We start from the raw sequence: 19,248 nt of genomic DNA on the forward strand, positions 1-19,248 counted from the left end.
TTCTCTTTAGTCTTTTACTTGGTCCTCATACTGGCTAGTTACATACTTATTCAATCTACTTTACTTGCTTTTTATTCAAGCTCTTCAATTTTTTCCCTGCTTCACCGCACCTGTTCTAGAGTATGCTTACCTTGCTTCCTGGTTTACACATCTTCCTCTTTCATTGGTTAAGCAAATGGTTTTTTTTTTTTATGGTAGTTAATGGTTGCCTTTTCGTGATGCAGCCATGACTTTAATTGTAATTCTATGTTGAATGGGTACAATGCACTGAGCTTTCTGATATATAGCACTGTCATTAGAGAAACTTTTCTGATATACAGCACTGTCATTAAAAAACTACCTTGAAAGCAAATGTGAGAACATTACAAGTTACAAAACACAAGTAAACTTTACAAACACCAATAAATGTTTATTGCATATTAAATAAATGCAAATATATATTTCTTACTTTTCTCACTATATATTAATCTGAACCATTCATTTATTATGAAAATCATAAATAATTAATTACTGTTTGTGACTTTACGCAAAATATGACACATACAATACTCCTCCATGGGCTACTAGTCTGGGGTACCTATCAAAACATTTAGACACATCAATCATCTTCATAAACTAGGCTGCCACTTTTGAAGGTAAATTCACTTATGCAGTGCTTTGCCAGTATCTTTTTCTTACTATATAGCAACATGAAACCTTCCTGGATCTTGTAAACTCATATATATTTATACTTCAAATACCAAAGTTGTGGAGAATGTCACACACTCTTACCAACATCGCCAGAAATTTTTGCCATTCCAATCATCTTGGTAAACTCACTTTTGACTGAATTCAATTTATACAGTGCTATTCCTGCATTACTTCCCTTCAGTAACACAAAATCATTCCTAAATCACAAGAAACAAATACTATAATAAATGATACAAAATACATCACTAGTGTTTCCTATCGCAGTTCCACCTGTGGGACTGTGCATTTTGTAGCCAAAGCTATAGCTAATGCTTTTCTTGGTTAATATTCTGAGGTGGAATCTGTTGACCAATAGCAAGGCAGCATTCTAGTGACACAGCCAGGTCACCAAATTTCCTCAAATGCATGGCAAAGTGCCAATTTCTAACAAAGCCACGACCCAGACTCTGTCCTCTACTGGCAAGGTCTTGATCATGGCCTTTGGAGGGAGAAGGCTTTAATAAATATGTGGTTGGTAACTTGCATAAAAGTTTATTACTGTAGTAGCATACTGTAATTCCACTGAATCTTGCTAATTCCATGATTGAAGTGAAAGACTGTAATACTTTTCTGGTCTTATTCTAATCCTAGTATATAAATCTTAAAATGGGTGTTCTTGTAATCTGTAAGGCTTTAACAATAATTTACTGTCCTAAGCTCTGTTCATGGCACATGTACATCAAAAGGGAGTGTGCAGTCTTAGTCTAAGTTGTAATCTGCTTCCATTGAGTTTCCTCCATCTTTCTTGCATAAGATCTGGTTAAGATTAATCAATAAGCTTTGGTTACTATTTTTCTTTGGGGTTATAATATCCAAGGAAACGAGACAGGATTTTGAAAAGAATACAAAGGTGCCCAAAAGCACAATTTATTACTGAATACATAAGCTTGATGAAAACCATAAGCCGAAAATCGTTGTAACCCGAAATTTTGTAGAAAATCGTAAGAAAACCTTACTTTTAATCCTTTGGGTGTCTTGGAAATGACGTAACCTGCACTTTTACTGAGTTATTCATAAAAAACACCTCCAAATTTTGACCATTCTGCCGTTTTGGAGCTATACTTCCTCCATCAGATCGGTGTCGTCAGCGTTGTAACCCTGAAACGTGCTGTAATTCAGGAAATAATTTTTGATGAATATATTTGAAGAGCGTCGTAAGCTCGGCACGTCGTAAGCTGAGCCTGTCATAACCCCGGGACTGCCCACTCATTTCCTTAACATGAATGCTGGTATGTTATCTCTTGCACACACACTATGCTATTTATAATTATTTGTATTCATTCACTATCTTTGTTAAACATGCCCACTGCTCACAATTTTTTTAAATAATTGCTTAAGACTGCCAAAGTCATGTGTTCTTAGAAAAAATAATTCATTTCTAAAATGAGAAAAAGCAAGAAAATCATAGGGTATAGTCTGAAAAGAATAATGGTGTCAATGAAACAAGAACTTGATTACAAAATGTATTTTGTAATCGATTTTCTTTAAAATTCTGCTTAACCTTCCAATCTTTCTATTAAGCAAGATTTTCCTTACTCTTACCACTTCTCATCAGAATACTTTTCTCCACCCTAAGCGAAGAGTTCACAATTTCTGTGCTATAAAAATCATAGTTTAAGAGTTAATCTAAAATAATGCATTGTTGTTCATAGTACAGTAATGGAAGAGGAAAGCCTATAATACTGTCTTGCAGCAATTTACACTTTTAGAGTAGTGTACCTTGAAATTTGTTATGACTATTTAAAATGGATTTATTGTATTTCTGAAATTTCTTCAGGCAATGCTTCTTGGACTACTTATCTTGCATTTCACATTCTTTTCATAAAGGCACTCTTTAAGAATAGCATCTCAATATCATGAAATGACTTTTTTCTAACCTTAACTTCTAGTCTGACAGAATCCTCTTCCAGTGCCCAAAAACAACTGTTTCCTCTTTAGTTGGATTCTTATGTAAATATGTAAGATATAATGTCAGACAAAACACTCTTATCTTCATATAAAGTAAATGGCTTCTATTACGGGTTCATTTAAAGTAAATGGCTCCTATTATGGGTGAGTAACAATACATCTTGTGATTATTAGCTTCCCAGCCAAAGGAAATTGAATGGTTTTTAACTGCTGTATCAGCATCAATTACCATGGTGGTTTTAACACCTGATAACATACAATCAATAAATCTAACAATTGTAATAACTTTCTGGGATAAAGGTTCTAACATTCCCTATAAGTCCTTTTTATTGTGAACACTCATATGAATCTTGAGATTAGAATTAGTATTAAATGCTTTCCCACATTCACTGCACAAGAATGGCTTCTCCCCAGTGTGTATCCTCCAATGAACTTTAAGACTGTTTTTGTGTGTAAATGATTTCCCACAATCAGTGCAACTAAAGGGTTTTTCTCCAGTGTGAATAATCATGTGTCTCCCCAGTTTGTGTTTTTCAGCGAACGCTTTCCCACATTCAGTACAACTGAATGGCTTCTCGGCTGTATGAGCTTTCACGTGGCTTGCGAGGGAGCTCTGTGTAGGAAAAGCTTTGCCACAGTCACTGCAGGTGAAAGGTTTTATTTCTGCATGAATATTCATGTGTCTCTCAAGCTTACTTTTTTCAGCAAATGCTCTCCCACACTCGCTGCATTTGAATGGCTTCTCGCCTGTGTGAACCTTCATGTGGCATGTAAGCGCAGTTTTTGTAGGAAAAGCTTTTCCACATTCATTGCAGTTGAATGGCTTTTCTCCAGTGTGAATCCTCATGTGATGTGTAAGATAACCTTTTTGAGCAAATGGTTTCCCACATTCACTGCAGCTGTATGGCTTCTCTCCAGTGTGAGTCCTAATATGAATTTTAAGATCGTTCTTTTGAACGAACGCTTTACCACATTCTCTGCATCCAAATGGCTTCTCCCCTGTATGAATTTTCATATGTCTTGTAAGGTAGCATTTCAAAGTAAATGCTTGCCCACACTCCTCACATGTGAATGGCCTCTCTCTTGTGTGCTGATTAATATGCCTTCTGAGATATACTTCCAGGGAAAACGTTTTCTCACATTCACTGCATTTAAACTGTTTCTCTTCAGTCTGAGTTTTGAAATGAGTTTCTTGACCATGATTTACAAATTCACTTGTGAATTGCTCCTCTCCAGTATGAATAACCACGTGATTCCCTAGAACCTCTACCTGTGAAAAATGTTCTCCATTTTCATTGCATGAAAAGCTTTCCTCTTCTTTTTTCATTCCTTGGCAACGTGTAAGATTTTCTTGTTTTCCGCAGGGTTCAAAATGTGTACCACATTCATCTTTGACGTCTGTCTGAAAACTCTCATCTTCTTCACACACAATTACTTCTGGTTCTATCTTAACTCTAACACATGGATCCACAAACAAAGAGCTGTCATCAGTGGCTGTAAAGCCAACTGAAGCCTTACTTTCATGAACTGCTGGAGAGAGTGACAATGGATCCTCAATTTCACTTTTAATAGGACATTCTACAGAAAGTTCAGAATTCATTTTAGTCTTTTGTTGCAAAATGAAACTGGGTTTTAATTAATTTTCAATACATCTCATAAAAGTCAAGCTCTGAATTCCAAACTTCATATATGTGAGAATTACAACAAACACTATTAATATAATTCTTTCCTACTAGCCAGTTCTAGCTTTAACACCCAAGGGCATTTTAATAGTTCTTTTTCCATATAAACTACTATTTTAATTGAATATTTTCACTGAGAATGTTACATAAAATAATTTTCAATAATTATTTCAATGGCATTTAAAAGCTAGTTCTTCACTGAAAACATGATGGCACACAAGAATGACATGGAAATGCTTCACTTGGTATCTGTCACTCCCCAAGGACATGTACAGTATTACACAACTTAAGCACAATCACTACTTTTCTATAAAGAAAATTCTCACTTCATTGTATCAAAACTCTTGAATGCCAGAACTGAATTTTATTTAAGAAGTTAGGAGTAAAGGCATAATAATTAGCTCATCAATTTACCTGGTAATAGGAAATTTTGTTCAACAATTAGTATCCAATTTTTGCAGAATCTTCAGCAATTTCCATACTCTTGGGCAGAAAAGCAGGAGAACACTGAAATGAAAAAATATATACAGTATTACAAGGCATAGGAGAACTGTGAGATATGAATGTATCTAACCAAGAAAAACATACAATATGAGTTAATTATTTTACAAAGATGAAAAGTACAAATCTGAAATAATTTTCTTCTATATGTTTAAAACACCACAATCTGTAAATGTATTCACTAATTGGGTTTTACTGAACATGTCTGTGCATCATAAATACAAAAGTATTGTCAGTGTAAAACTCAACTGTAGTACTGAAGAATGCTATCAGTTTCAATTATCACACAGATTATTTTCTTGGGCAAATTTATGTAACACTGATATTCAGCCTCTTTTGATTATTTCAACACAGTAGTGAAACAGGCAAATACAAAAGATGGAAGCTGTTACAAGAGTACAGTGAATTCTAACTCAATAAATGCTCATCAAAACAAAAATTTTAAAGTAATCACATCTAAAAGTAAATCCCAATTCTGCAACATCAAATAACAGATGGAAATACTGTGTTTAACTTTATTGAAATACGAACTTCCATAGTGCATGTATAAAAGTTGTCAATTAAGGACTCTGTAAGGCATCTCTTGGATATCACAGACAATAACCTTGTGAACAACTTTATGAATTTTTAAATGAATTACAAAAGCTCAGTAAGAACTGCAAAAGATAATGTATCGGTGATGATATAGCAATGTCCACTGAAGAATATCACTTCACTTACATCGTGTACAAAATTAACCGTATTGAATCTGTCCTAGCATAATATCTATTCATATTCTCCAGCATGCAGTCTACTGGTACATAAGCCTGAGTAATCTCTCAGTTTCTCCGGTGGACTAAATCAGTAACTGGTAACTCAATAAGGATGAAATGCTGCTTTTATGAACATTCATTGCACTCTAAAGGTGTGTGTCCTGCATAAGAATCTACTGATAAACACAGCAGCAAGATACCTAAAGCCTGTCAATTTGAAACAGCAGTAGAAGCAGTGCTAAAATTCTACCAATGCCAATGATTCAAGTTACTAAACAAGGTTTCTGAAGCCTAGAAAACTGATGCCATCTATTAATTTTATTATGACAAGCGTCTAATCATTTATGGCATGCTTAAACAACATTTACTGTAGTGAACTGATTTGATAGTGAGGGAAAGAAAGCTCATTATAAAGAGTCAAAAGAATAAAAATATGAAAGCTCAAAAATTATAGTCAAAGAAAAGTATATAGTCTAAGTAAATGTAGCAACAAACAGTTGTGGCAATGTTGACAGAATGAACGTAAGGGGCAGCAAGTACAATACTGTAGGTGATGTAACTATGGGAAAGGGATACAAAAAGATATATATGTGGTGAAATTAGCTAAACCATAGAACTTGGGAGGAAAATGTACAAGTAGAGATAACTCTTTTTAAACAGACCCTTAGAAGGAAAATCTTTCTGAAAGCAACAGATCCCATATAACAAAAAATTTTACTTAAATTACACATTATACCTTATCTCCCAGGGGGACACATCTTGCAGTATGTCTTGCATGGCACACTGTGGGTGGTATTAAGTCTTTGTAGCATCCCTTTGGCTCCAGCTCAACAATCCCTGAAAAGGGAAAATCTGACTTAAAAAGCAACAGATGCCAAAATGTAAAAACCTGTCTTGAAACTAAAAAAACTATAAAGGGAAAATCCGAACAAAAATTTAAAGATTTTTGGCTAAAACCCTGCTTAATAGTGAATGCATTTGACCCTATTTGCATATTACTGTAGTATGCAAAGTACTGTAGGTAACTTTTTAACTATCAAGCAAATGAATGAAAGAGATATACAGCAGAGGATAAAAATTTTAAAAACTACTTCCATTATACAGCAATCTTAATGGAACCTGTACAACTCCATCTGAGGAAATCTAAAATGAATGATGCTTTAGGGTGTGGCCAAACTTCCATGTCAAATCCCAAGATCTTCACTTTTCAATAAACAGTTGAAAGAACTGTGCATGTAGCAACCACATTTATTTCATCAATCTGTCTTATGAACATGGTGATACACTCAACACCTGCAGCTTCACATAATGGACAAATGTGCAGCTTATAAACCTCCCATGTTAGGGTCCAACAACACTGCATTGTAATTAGGCACCTACATGCAGGTTTCTCCCTGACCAACCCCAACACCATCACCCCGTCAAAAAAAAATAATAATAAATAAATAAATAAATAAATATAAAAAATAAATAAATAAAAATAAATAAATAAAATAATAATCGCCCACTTAGTGACTGTAACAATGCTAACTCCAAATGTGTCCTAGTAGATGTGAAGCCATCAAGATTTATATTGCTACTCAAGAAGTGGTACCTATCTAAAGGGATACTGAATACCACATGACAACTACTGTACTCCACAAATCTTGCTGAAACATGCATGCTAAACTTATACAGTGACAGGGGTATATCCATTATTTCTCAAAAGCTGAAGACTAGCCTTTTTCAGAAGGGTTGCAACAACCCAGAAGACTCCATATCACCCAATAAAGTACAGGCAAGAGAAGTGCTATACTGTAAATCTGCAATTTGCAAGACCCGTTTGAGTGGCTCTGAAACTTCAAAGGGATTTAGGACTGACAAAATTCCAAAAGCAATGCATTTAATACCATTTTCATGTACTTCAGTACAAAAGCTCCGCAACAGAATGATTTTACAAATTTCATCATCATTCTATTCATACTGTCATTTAAGGCTATTGCCCCCACGTCATATGCTACTATGCTATTTTGTTCAGCTTTGTAATAATAATCCCTCAAAAGAGTAGGTTGAATTTCTAGATGCAAATCTAAAGTATACAAGCATTAAATACTCAGATGAATCCAAAGCACTAGTGCATGACACACTGAACATTGATGGAAATGAGTCTGCAGTATCAGTGCAACTAATTAATCAGTATCCTCAATTCTTGGCCTACCATCAAATGCAACTAATCCTCATCTTCAAAACAATGTTGAAAATATTTGACATTTTCCAACTCAAAAATACACATAATTCTTCAATATAGTAAACATTAGTACATATTGAAAGACCTCTTGTCACAGGTGAGAAAATTCAGCTGGTGTTGAACTTTTGTATCAGAGGCACAACTTTTAATCGTTCTTCATGCAGAATCCTAAGAAAATTGCTTTTGGTTAATTTCCTGTATTTGTGTAGCTTTTCAATTTCATGCAACTCCTATGCATGTTATTTGTCTAACAGACAAAACATGATCCATGGAAGTCCTGCAATTGTGCCCAGGGATTAACTGGGCCCAGTAGTCAATTGCCTCACAAGGAAACATCAAATAAGCGATCGGTTTGTGAAAAGAAAATCTCAGTTTTCAAACAGCTTGTTCTATCACACGCTCATAACTCTTATAGTCCAAAATATAATTTAGGAGGAAATATAATCCAAAATATAATTTGGGAGGAAATGTTCCAGTTGCTGAAGGCTTCAGGAGGAACGTGATCTGTATGTTCCTATGGTAAACAATCTGCACAGAACCAAATCTCTGAAAGACACAGGAAATTGTTTAGGTATGGAGAAATTCCTCCATCTATGGTAATAGTCAAACAAGGAAAGCATGAAGCTCTTACCATCATGAGATGCATTGGCAAATAAATATGGTAGTCTATGTCAGTTAGGATACTATAAATGAGGAATCAGATGAAATTAAATGAGGAGGATGAAGCATTCACCAAGTCCCCATTTGATGCACGTACTACTCGTGTCATCTCTACGTCTTGTTTTAACAAATGTGTCTAACCAACTATTGTATGCTTTACATTCCACAAGTAAACGCTAGCAAAGGTTGTTTGACACCTCCAAGTGAAATGCCCTTAAAAGTGTATTAATACTAAGGTTGCATTTGCAAAATGTGTCCTCCAGAGGTTACAGGTTACTTTCCAGGATCACCGCCCTCCCCACTCACGTCTGTCAGATCACCTTCATAGACCACCTTTAGGAATTGCTCAAAGCTCTGATCCTGTAGGCAGAGAGATGATGTGAAGCTGGAAAAGAAAGTGCTAGAGGTTGTAGACAACCAGTCCCCCAACTTCTACATCTGACCCTTCCTAGTGGAGAAGTAGATGGGAGGTTGGAAGATGCTAACTGACCACTCTCCATTGAATGAGTGTATGCTCCAAACTCAGTTGAGGAAGGAGACAAAGCATCCCAAGAGGTATCTCTGCTTTGTCTGTGCAGGTATCTGATATCTGACATTTTATATTATCAACTACCTAAACTCCCTCAGAAGTTGTTAGTGTGAGATTCTTAATAGTATAAACAACCTAAACCTCTTTAGAGTTTGTTAGTGAAGGATTCAGATTCCTACTTGAAAATCTGTCCTGATTCTCTCAAGTCATGTGCTGCTTACATATATGGCTTCTACAAAGCCTGCCATTAAAAATACCAAAGTAACATAGTTTAGAAAGGCCATGATTTGTAGGTTCCTATAACCAAATTGCAGCAATGAAGCATACCCTTCAGGTAGCATTACACCTCGTAAACTTGCATGTAGCTTACAAACACCAACATAAATACCTTAAAGAAGATGACAGTCCTACAATTTTAAAGGAAAAAGACACCTCAAAAGAGTATGACTACTGATTCTCAGTAAAATGAGTACTGCAAAAGTGTGAGGCATAAAATCTATTGAGAAATTTCTCATCAAAGTTCCCATGATCAACCAATTATAAAATTACAACAGGATTAAAAATGAAAAATAGCATACTGTCAATGAAGTTTGTACAAGAAACTTACGCCCATATTAGATTGTGTATTAATGTATGCTAGATATCACATGTCAAGAAGGCTCTCTGATCCTGAAGGAGCAATTATGAAGTAGAAAGTTACTGGTAAATACAGTATACTATATATCACTAATGACTTAATTAAAACAGTAAATCTAATGACTGGAAGCATCATGGAGATTAAGGATATGTAAAACTATAGTTTGCATCAATGAAAAAGTTTTACATTAATGCTGAACTTACCCATATACAGCACCATGAAAATGTAAACCTCCAGTTATATCTTGAAGATGGCCTTAACAACCGAAAAGTTATCCCTTGAGCCACCTGAAGAATGGGTGTTCAGATGATTAAAATGTGACAATTCACTCATAAAGTTAGTCAAATACTTGAATATTCCTACAAAGAATTAACAGGAAATCATAAAAACAATATGATATACATACTGATCTTAATTTACAACCTGCTATGTATGTCTATCTGCATTTGCAAGCAAGTTTATTTATTATTTCAGTTTTTAAGACTTTTAAAAATCAACTTTGAGGATGAAATATATTATATACATAAATAGCAGGGAACAAGTAAAAAATATGTATACATAAAAATAGACAGTAAATGTACTGCATAAATTAAAGAGTTCATACATATGTAACATATGTACCTCTTGAACTTACATTCATTCCCACTTATGAAAGACTGTTGATAACACAGCCCAATCGAGAGACAGAACAGCCAGTAAAAAGAAAAAAGGCCTGTAAAAACATATGATAATTTCATTGGATTTTTGGGGTCTACCTAGGTAATATGGCTTTCCTTGACTGTCAAGAGCAAAGAATACAGTAATTTCAACAGGTTTTTTGGGAGTCCAGTGAAGTAAGGCTTTCCTGGACAGTGTAAAACAAAAATTCCACTGGTTAGGAAATTAATTTGTAAATAACACATTCATTAACAGTATAACTATTGCTATTATGAATTAAAATAATTAACAGCATATCATACCACTAAATCACATTCAACCCTCTCAAAAAGGTTGGCCAAAACATTTGGTCCTGGTAAAAATCTTTGCATATAAAAATACTGGGACAGAGGCATGGTACAACTTGCAACTAAGCTTGGCATAGTCTAGGTTTTGATTCCTGCGTATCATCCTGCAGATTAGTATGTATGTCATTCTATACGATACTTCCCCAATGCCAACCAATGGTGCAAGGCTGACTTTCACTTCCATGTGGGAGGATGCCAAAGTAAGAGACATAAAGCATATCAGCTTGGACCCCAAAGGGATGCTATAGAAAATTTACTAAAGTCTAAGCAAGATATATAACAAGTGGCAACCCCAATGGGGAATACTCATATGGTGTAATATATGCACAAGAATTGTATTGGACTACTTATGAGCGTTAAAGTCTATTGGCCAACTTATTAGTATTCCTTTCCTGATGACCGGTTAAAAGTCAAAACTTACTAAAGTTGGGAATTGCTTGTACAGTACAGTATGCAATTTACTTGTACAGCATCAATAAAACTATTTACCTACCTGTTTATATAATTTATCTTTACCATTTCCCAAGAGGTTTCTAAACATTTACTGTATTCATAATTTTAAAATGTATTTGCAAAATGGAATTTCATACTCTGGAAATATTTTTCTACATACAAAAGCCTACTGTATGTAATTCTTCATCTTATAAGAGTGCAAGTATTTTTTTTTTTCAATTTACGTGCAGGGAGTATTGGGACAGTGTGGCTCAGTGGTAGAGCTATGAACTGGCATCAGAGAGGTCTGGATTCCAATTTTTGCTGACAACCCACCCTGTCAACCCAGCAGTATATAGAAACCAGCACTTACGTGGAAGTCAAGGGTGGAAGAGAACAATACTGAAGTCTATTACTGTACGCATGTTTCTCAAAAAGATATGTCCCCAGTGCTATTGGTTTTACTTGGACTTCTGACATGGGGTAATGCTTTGATAGTTTGTACTATCAAGGGTATTGAAGGTTCTTAGTTGTATCTCTTTGTTTTTTCACTTTTCCTCCATTCCCTTTGATTTCTTACAACCTAGCTGCCTTATTTCTCACATGATAACCAAAAAATCCTTCAGGACAGGTGTGCAAGAGTTTATTTTTTGAGCTTTGTGATGTCTAGACAATGTTGTCTAGACAATGTACTGTATGATATATACTAATCACTACTGCTTTCACTAACACAAAAAAATTGTCCACAATTTGAATAATATAAGCTAAACCCTACTAGAAAAAAAAAAAAAACTCTCTTCTAGGAGGGGTGCCGTGCCATGAGTGATAAAATCCAGAAGAAAATGGACTATATCAAACTTTGTATGATATAATGAATCCAGTGCACCTGCCATCATGATAATCTTTATAAATTTGTTTTGTTACCTGAATGTGATGGCAGACGACATCGAGTATGGTTTGCTCAATGTGGCCAGTTGTTGTTATCCTTTAACTGGTATTTTATTTTCTTAGCCTTGACCTAAAAGACTATAGAACACATTGTGTTAATCAGAAAATGTCCTACACATATTTGCAAGAGCAGAAATCCAAATTCCATATCAATTACTGTGGCCTCACCAAGGGAGCATCGCCTGGATACCCAATTGCTTGGAAGGCATGATTCCAGTCATCCCTAGTTGCCACATTCTCTCACCAAAACATTAGATACTAACAAAAATAACAAGATCAGTTAGTTTGTACTACTGGCATCACATTATCATAGGTTACAGATGCCAAAAGAAACTTCAGTACAGTATTTGTTAAAAAATCAAAGTGCTGTACACATTTATGCATATTTCTAGACATCCACATCACTTCATGAAGAGATTCTCATTAAACAACTAGCATAAAGACTACATACTGTTACCTATAATACTGTGCATCCACTCATAAAATTTCACAGAACTTTCTTATATCTCAGTAAAAAAAAAATTAAAGTATAGTAATCATACTGTGTAAAGAAGGCTACAATCTTCAACAATACTAGCCTACTGGACTTAAAAACAACCTCCTCTACAAGTATCCTCAATAGAGAATAGATTGGGGATTTGACTAGCAAATATCTAAAGTTATTAAGGGGACCTTGCAATTACTGTATTACCAAAGAAATGAGGCTGCCCAGCCCTTAAAAACCCAAGGGTCATAGGTATATAACCAATTCTATGACAACAGAAAGCAACCTCCCATCACCTTGAACTGCACTATGCTTCCAAGAGAGAAATGACCTTGTCATTTCCACCATCTAGTTTTTACTCGCCATATTCTCGAGAGAGTGCTCCAAAGTAACACCTACTTAACTACTTACTGCAGAAAAAAAGTCCTTGTGCAGCAGAGAAATTTGTCTTCAAATGAATGAATATATGAAATTTAGGCCCAATTACCTAGCTACTCAGCACATTCATGACAATGATGATAATAATTTTTATTAAAAAACAAAAATTATTAAAAACTAACCTAGACAAGCATACACTGAGGCAAAAACATTATGCACATTCACTAACACATTTATTTTTTAGAATTCATTACCTGAAAATAAATGATTTAAATGTCATTAAAAATCCCACTCCTCTTACAAAGAATATAAAGCCAGGAGATTTCAAGAAAAAACCATACTTTCACCTGCTGCTCAAAAATCAGGAACTGTAAACCAGAATGTGCCACCATCTACAATATATTTATGAGTTTATGAATGAGGTGGGTATGTCCAACCCTCAATGGGGTTAAAACAATTTCAACTGTTCCTGTGCCATTAAAACTGGTACACCAGGGAGGACAGCCAGAATGGGGGACACTTTTTAGAGCACAATAATAATTAAAAGTGGCTTCATTCACTTCCCTGTCCGTTACCCCATGAGATGGGGCCCAGCAGAAATGAGCATTTTTGTGCCAATAAAAAAAATGTGAAAGAGCCCCTCTTAGCTTTTTGGACTAAGGGGTGGAAACCTTTAAAATCTCTAAGAGACTTTAAAGCACTTTTAAGAGGCACTGTATTTGACAAAGCATTTTCCCTTAATATTCAGTGCTGTCAACTCTGCAGTAAATACTGTAGAAAGGTAAAGTCAGGTAATTTATCTACATATTAATTATCGTCTTCAATTACAGCACATCCAACGCCACTTTCTGACTTTGAACCATCCGTAAATAGCTTTGTGTGATCTTTATAAATATTATACATAGCATCAAGTTCAAGGAATTTAGTGAACCTCTTTTATGCAAGTTAGTCATTGAAAAGGGTTTTGGACACAAGGAAATTTCAAGTAAGATCCAAGGTAGTATATGATATGGTTAAATTCCCAGATCTAATGTCTCTCAAGATATATTTCGTTAACTAGGTCATTCAATCTGATCTGAAAAGGCTTACATGATCTTGGCCCACTAAATCTCTGAAGAGTCCAATACTGTATCATGCCAAAAAATTTAATATCCGTTTCATAACGCAACATAATGCCATTCTAAGTCAGTGGGTACTGCTTTAAAATGTTTATGTCTGGTTAAGTGCACAGTGCTAGTCTAAGATGAAAATTGAAAACCATGCTCATCAGCTCAGTGATAAACTTTTGCATGTGCTTACATGCTGATGTGGCATCACAGCCAGTGCGACAGATTGCAAAGTCATCAACAAAGAGAGAACTCACTGGATGAGAGACAACCACCTCTACAATGTTAATACCTACCACAAAACAAGTAACACTAAAGAATTTCCCTCATCCTGAACAAAATGCCAAGAGAGAGTTTTCAACACTTTTTTTTTTTATGAAAATTTCTGATGGAAAAGAATTAATGAATCTACTTATGTTACCATGAATACTTATTTTGCACAGTTGTTGGATTAAGCCAATTTTCCAAGTACTGTAGTATAATAAGCCTTTATAAGATCAAAGAAAACCCCCATGGTTTGACACTGCTCAAAGAAATCTTGCTGAATGTGGTGGATAATTTAACCAATGGATCTAGAGAAAACCAATTCTTTCAAAATCCAAACTGGGATGGAGATTTTAAGCATTCATTTTCCAAATACTGTACCAATTCCAATACCAACTTCAGGCAGGCAGAGCACAGAAAGCAATCTACCCATCAAGGCAGCCAAAGAAAAAGTGCTGGCTTATAGCAGGTGAGCAGGGAACTCCCCCTACTCACCTGCCTACCCCCAATGAACACCAAGTTACCCAGTTCCAGCTTGCAATGAATACTTCACAAAAATGCAATGGTCTATATTCCCATGGGAACAAACATAATATCAAATAACAATTTTATTCTATCAATATAACCTGGTTAAACATGGTTTAGTATGTACTATAAGTACTGCCTAATCATACCAACCATTTTTATGTCATACTGACAAAGTAAAACTATACACAATATCAAATACAGTACTGAAATAATAACAATCTTACTCAATCAATACAGCTTACTTAAAAAGTGTTCATGTATGTACCATATGTAAAGCTTTAACATGTACATCACGTTTATGACCTACTGACATAGAGCTACTATTTTTTTTTTGCTTTATGAACACTTAACTCCTGCTGATGACAAAATCAGTTAGGGTATTTATCATTACAATATACATGCAAGACTACTTACAACAACACTACAGTATTGCTTATTTCCTCTAAACATTGACCTCAGATGCTTTAAATACCTTTCTACAGCTACAGTAAACCCCCGGTATTTGCGGGGGATGCATACCGCAACCCCCTGGGAATAGCTAAAATCCGCGAATACTCAAAACCCCTCTAAAAACACTTAGAACTACCTATTTTGAGAGTTTAAACACAAGAAAAACCCTCTAAAAATGCTTATACCTGAGTATTTTAATAGTTTTATCACAAAAAGTGCATTTAGTCATGAAAATGATATGAAAATACAGTAATTAGTGAATATTTCTCAGTGAAAAATACTGCGAATGGGCGAACTTTCTGCGAATAATGGGTAGATACGTTCCACAGAGAAATCTGCGAATATGTGAGTCAGCGAATCGTGACGACGTGAATATGGGGGGTTTACTGTATTTTTGGTATGGTATTAGTGTGTAGTTACTTTTAAATCAGGAGGAGGATTACAGTGTAAATTATGAACTGTCACTATTATTATCCTACACTATGACATTTTTCTTTTATAACTGTCACAAAAACTCATTACCCCAGTTACCTGTAAAATGTTTCAGTTTGTTTTGAAGTGGTTCTTACAGTATAATTTGGTCAAGTACTACTTTTACCCTTGTTCTCTAACCTAAAAAATTCTTTAACAATGTAATTTAATGGCAGAGCAAAAAGAACAATACGTTGAAGTCATTTGTTGAACTGACCACATAGCATTTGATTTTGGCTTTTCTTATGGTTTACTTATGTAAATTTGATGAATGTGACAAGCAAAGAACACTGAACTTCAATTGGGGTAGATTCAGGAGGTACAAAATTTGCAGTATGAAATAGGATTTTTTCCCCACAGTTTTCTACTAATTTCAATAAATTTAACATTTATTTATCCTAGAAATGTTCTATTAATCCATTACAAATCTCCTACCATTTGTTTAATAGTAATGGAAGGCTCCACTTGGAAACTGTAGTTTTAGGGTCAAGGTAGGCTGGTGAGAAGCCATGGGCCTCACATTCCCTTTGAGGTTTGGTTAGATCAGGATTTAACAATGTATTTCACTCACTGGTTTAGATGCATCCATAAATTTCACTAGCCTTTATATTATACCACCCAAAAATCCTGGTTTCCTTGGCTACCAGAAAAAATATAATAAACTTTCACATTACATTACAAGTTTAACAGTAAAATATACTTTATTCTTTTATTAAAAACTAAAATTTGAGACTTTCTAGTCTATATGACAAAATAAAATTACCTGTGAGGCTACAACTGACAGTGGAAACTAAGCCACCTATGCCTGTGGGAATCCTAGTGACATGTTGCTTTAGACAACACAAAAATGACAGTCATCTTGTGGGCCACTGCTTCAGTTGTACAGCCACTATATAGCTAACAGGCTATATGGCTACTTTGGCACCTGGAGCTTTGGCTCAGCAAAATTTTAATCCTTACTTTCCAGTTACAAACCCTGCAGAACAGTGCAATGTAGAGCGACACTGATCACTGCATTGTTCTATGTGAATGTATTTCAAGAATTACAAGACAACAACCCATGGCCTGCATTCCCATTGTCTTGAAGAAGTCTGAAAAAATATCTTAAAACAGTATATTTCCCAAAATCTAGAAAATAAAATAGACATCCTAAGGGCATTTTTCAGCGTTATAAGACGTGCTGAACAATATACTACAGTACATATTTCAGTAAGATCAATGCATCGCTAAAAATAGTCTATCAAAAACCATTTTCAAATAACCATACCTTTTCTCTGTTAGGCTAGCCTATGCTATCCATTTCATTTTTAAATGGCTATATTGGAATGTACTTGCCTAGCCTACTTTTGTCAACTGAAGTAGCCACCCTAATCTGAAACTGCTGCGTAGTTAAATTACGAAGACCAACATTTAGAACTGCACATTAATGTTAGATTGGCACTAAGGCTGCAAGTTTGGGATACAATGTGGAGTGAGGGGTCACAACTTACTTGGAGCATGGCATCCAAGGTTAGGTTAGGTAAAGGTAAATCTAGTTTGGTCAAACTCCCTCTGAAATGTCTAGGATATATACTGTATGTGTATATATATGTGTGTGTTCTACCTTTTTTAGGATATTTATATGTATATATATATATATACATATATGGTAATTCTATATACTAGCTCTAACCCTGTTTTTACCTTTTCAACTGGTTTTTTCTATACTTTTAGGGGTTCTGATACTGGCAGTGCATCTGTTTGTTGTCGGCCAAATGGAATGTTCCTTCATTGTTTTAGCACTTCCGCCCGGGGGTACCTATACGTTAACAAGTTATTGCACTGCAGACGGGAATATGAACCGTTTGAAATAGACATACCTGTGCTCTGTCTCGTGAAGACTGCGTATGGAAACCCCTCTTTGTTGGATGGATTCAGGGGTTAATTACAGGAATTACACTCGAGCACCAAAATTAAAGGTAAATTCATAATTAGCAACCAAACATGGAAAAAGTTGGGTTAGAAGGGTGATTGAAGTATTGTCATTTGGCTAGACAAGCAAAACTATTTTCTACTTGAAAACTGCAAGAGTTAGGTCTATGGCTTTAAGTTGTAATTAGAACATACCAGTAATTTTAAAGTAATAGTGGGGGATCAACGACTCTGAAAACTTCATTATCGTGCCCTGGCAACCTACCGCTAGTCCAGAAGTGCGATGTCCACTTCGATGTCCATCCGACTTCTTAACGGTAGGTTGCCAATGCACGATAATAAAGCCTTCTGATTCGTTAGTCCTGATGCACAGTAGTATTAGTGGAGAGTTGCCTATGCAATGGCTCCCTATATCGTTGTAATTACCAGTATTTGCGTCGATTGTTTCCCCTGCGGTACCATATCCTTTGATGAGGGGGCCTTATTTTCAGTTTCTTCTTCATAAATATTTGTGAAAAGCAAATTATTAGGTGATAATTCTGTCTTTTCTTCTTTTCCTGGAGTCTGCAAGAAACTAGGATTAATGGTTGCAGGGCAATCAATGAATTTCCATGGTCTGCACATTAAAAATTTAGTTTATTCACCTTTCAGTCATCCGTTACACTTACCGACCTCCTGAGTGTTGATAGTTGACACACTAGCCGGCTCAATCTGAAACAAGTAGCCATTTTTGCTTATTAACCATGTCTTTTCATGTTATCTTACCAAAACTTCTTCTTTTAAGTTCTTTTCATAATTTCCCATAGATATTAAATGTCAACTTCTTTCATTCATTTTGCCAACCATTGTGTTTTAGTCCGAAGTTTGTTTCTTTTAATGATATTTCTTTTATTTGTTCAATTCCACTTAAATTTAGTTCTAAATCTTTCATTCTTGAATATGCACACTCTGAAGCGTTATTTTGTTTTAATTTTGGATCATGGTAACAAAGAGGTAACTAATATTACTATTGAAGGCAGTTTGTTTTTCATATCCGATGCTCTTTATCAGAGTTCTCAGTTTACCATGGTGCTTTCATAGTGTCCTCAATATTCACTTAGTGGTATCTCTTTTTGCAAATTTCACTTGTTTATTTACCTTCATTAGGTATGTGGCATACATGAACGTTGGCATTGCTAATAATCCTTTCCAGCTCAGCTTCCCCATCTTTTCTCTGTAAGTAGCATGTACTTATGATGGAATTTATCGTATTTGCCATTTGCTTTGTTCAGATATGTGAGCTCTTGTTCAAAACTTCTCTGAAACAGAATTTCGAGTCTTCCATAGGAACCATTATTGTGATCTATTGGTTTTACCTTTTTTCTTACCTGCTGTGTATTGCATATTTTCTGCTGCATATTTAATTAAATAATATATGTATTCAGTTGTTTATTTAAAAAAAAAAAAAAAAAAACAGAATTGTAGTCCCCGCTCAACGCATTCTCTATAGTGAACATCCCGTTTTCTGCAGTGCCTTCACATCGACCTGGGGTCAGCCAGAACACATGTTTTCCACCATAATTGTAAATTGTATATTTTATTGTCTTTCCAAATGATCATGCTTTATATACATATAACGAAGTATTTATATTATGCATCGGGCATTAT

At 35.1% G+C, this 19,248-nt stretch overlaps 1 protein-coding gene across 11 annotated transcripts; it reads right to left on the reverse strand.

Annotated features, from left to right (window-relative positions):
- Window positions 1–1,205: 1,205 nt before the first annotated feature.
- On the reverse strand, window positions 1,206–18,293 carry LOC136835946 (gastrula zinc finger protein XlCGF57.1-like). Of its 11 annotated transcripts, XM_067099836.1 has the most exons (6): window positions 17,797–18,103; window positions 16,454–16,781; window positions 10,260–10,281; window positions 9,829–9,912; window positions 6,309–6,409; window positions 1,206–4,826 (listed from the first exon to the last, which is right to left on the reverse strand). In XM_067099836.1, the coding sequence occupies exon 6, from the start codon at window positions 4,235–4,237 to the stop codon at window positions 2,951–2,953; it is 1,287 nt and encodes a 428-aa protein (XP_066955937.1). In that variant the 5' UTR covers window positions 4,238–4,826; window positions 6,309–6,409; window positions 9,829–9,912; window positions 10,260–10,281; window positions 16,454–16,781; window positions 17,797–18,103; the 3' UTR covers window positions 1,206–2,950. The 11 variants fall into 11 exon arrangements, 10 of the variants coding, with proteins under 10 accessions (XP_066955937.1, XP_066955936.1, XP_066955939.1 ...); XR_010852310.1 differs by lacking the exons at window positions 10,260–10,281; window positions 16,454–16,781 and adding an exon at window positions 18,270–18,284 and having other exon boundaries at window positions 17,797–18,165; XM_067099835.1 differs by lacking the exon at window positions 10,260–10,281.
- Window positions 18,294–19,248: the final 955 nt, after the last annotated feature.

Source organism: Macrobrachium rosenbergii, chromosome 55 (assembly GCF_040412425.1).
Source record: "Macrobrachium rosenbergii isolate ZJJX-2024 chromosome 55, ASM4041242v1, whole genome shotgun sequence".
Lineage (NCBI taxonomy): Eukaryota > Metazoa > Arthropoda > Malacostraca > Decapoda > Palaemonidae > Macrobrachium > Macrobrachium rosenbergii.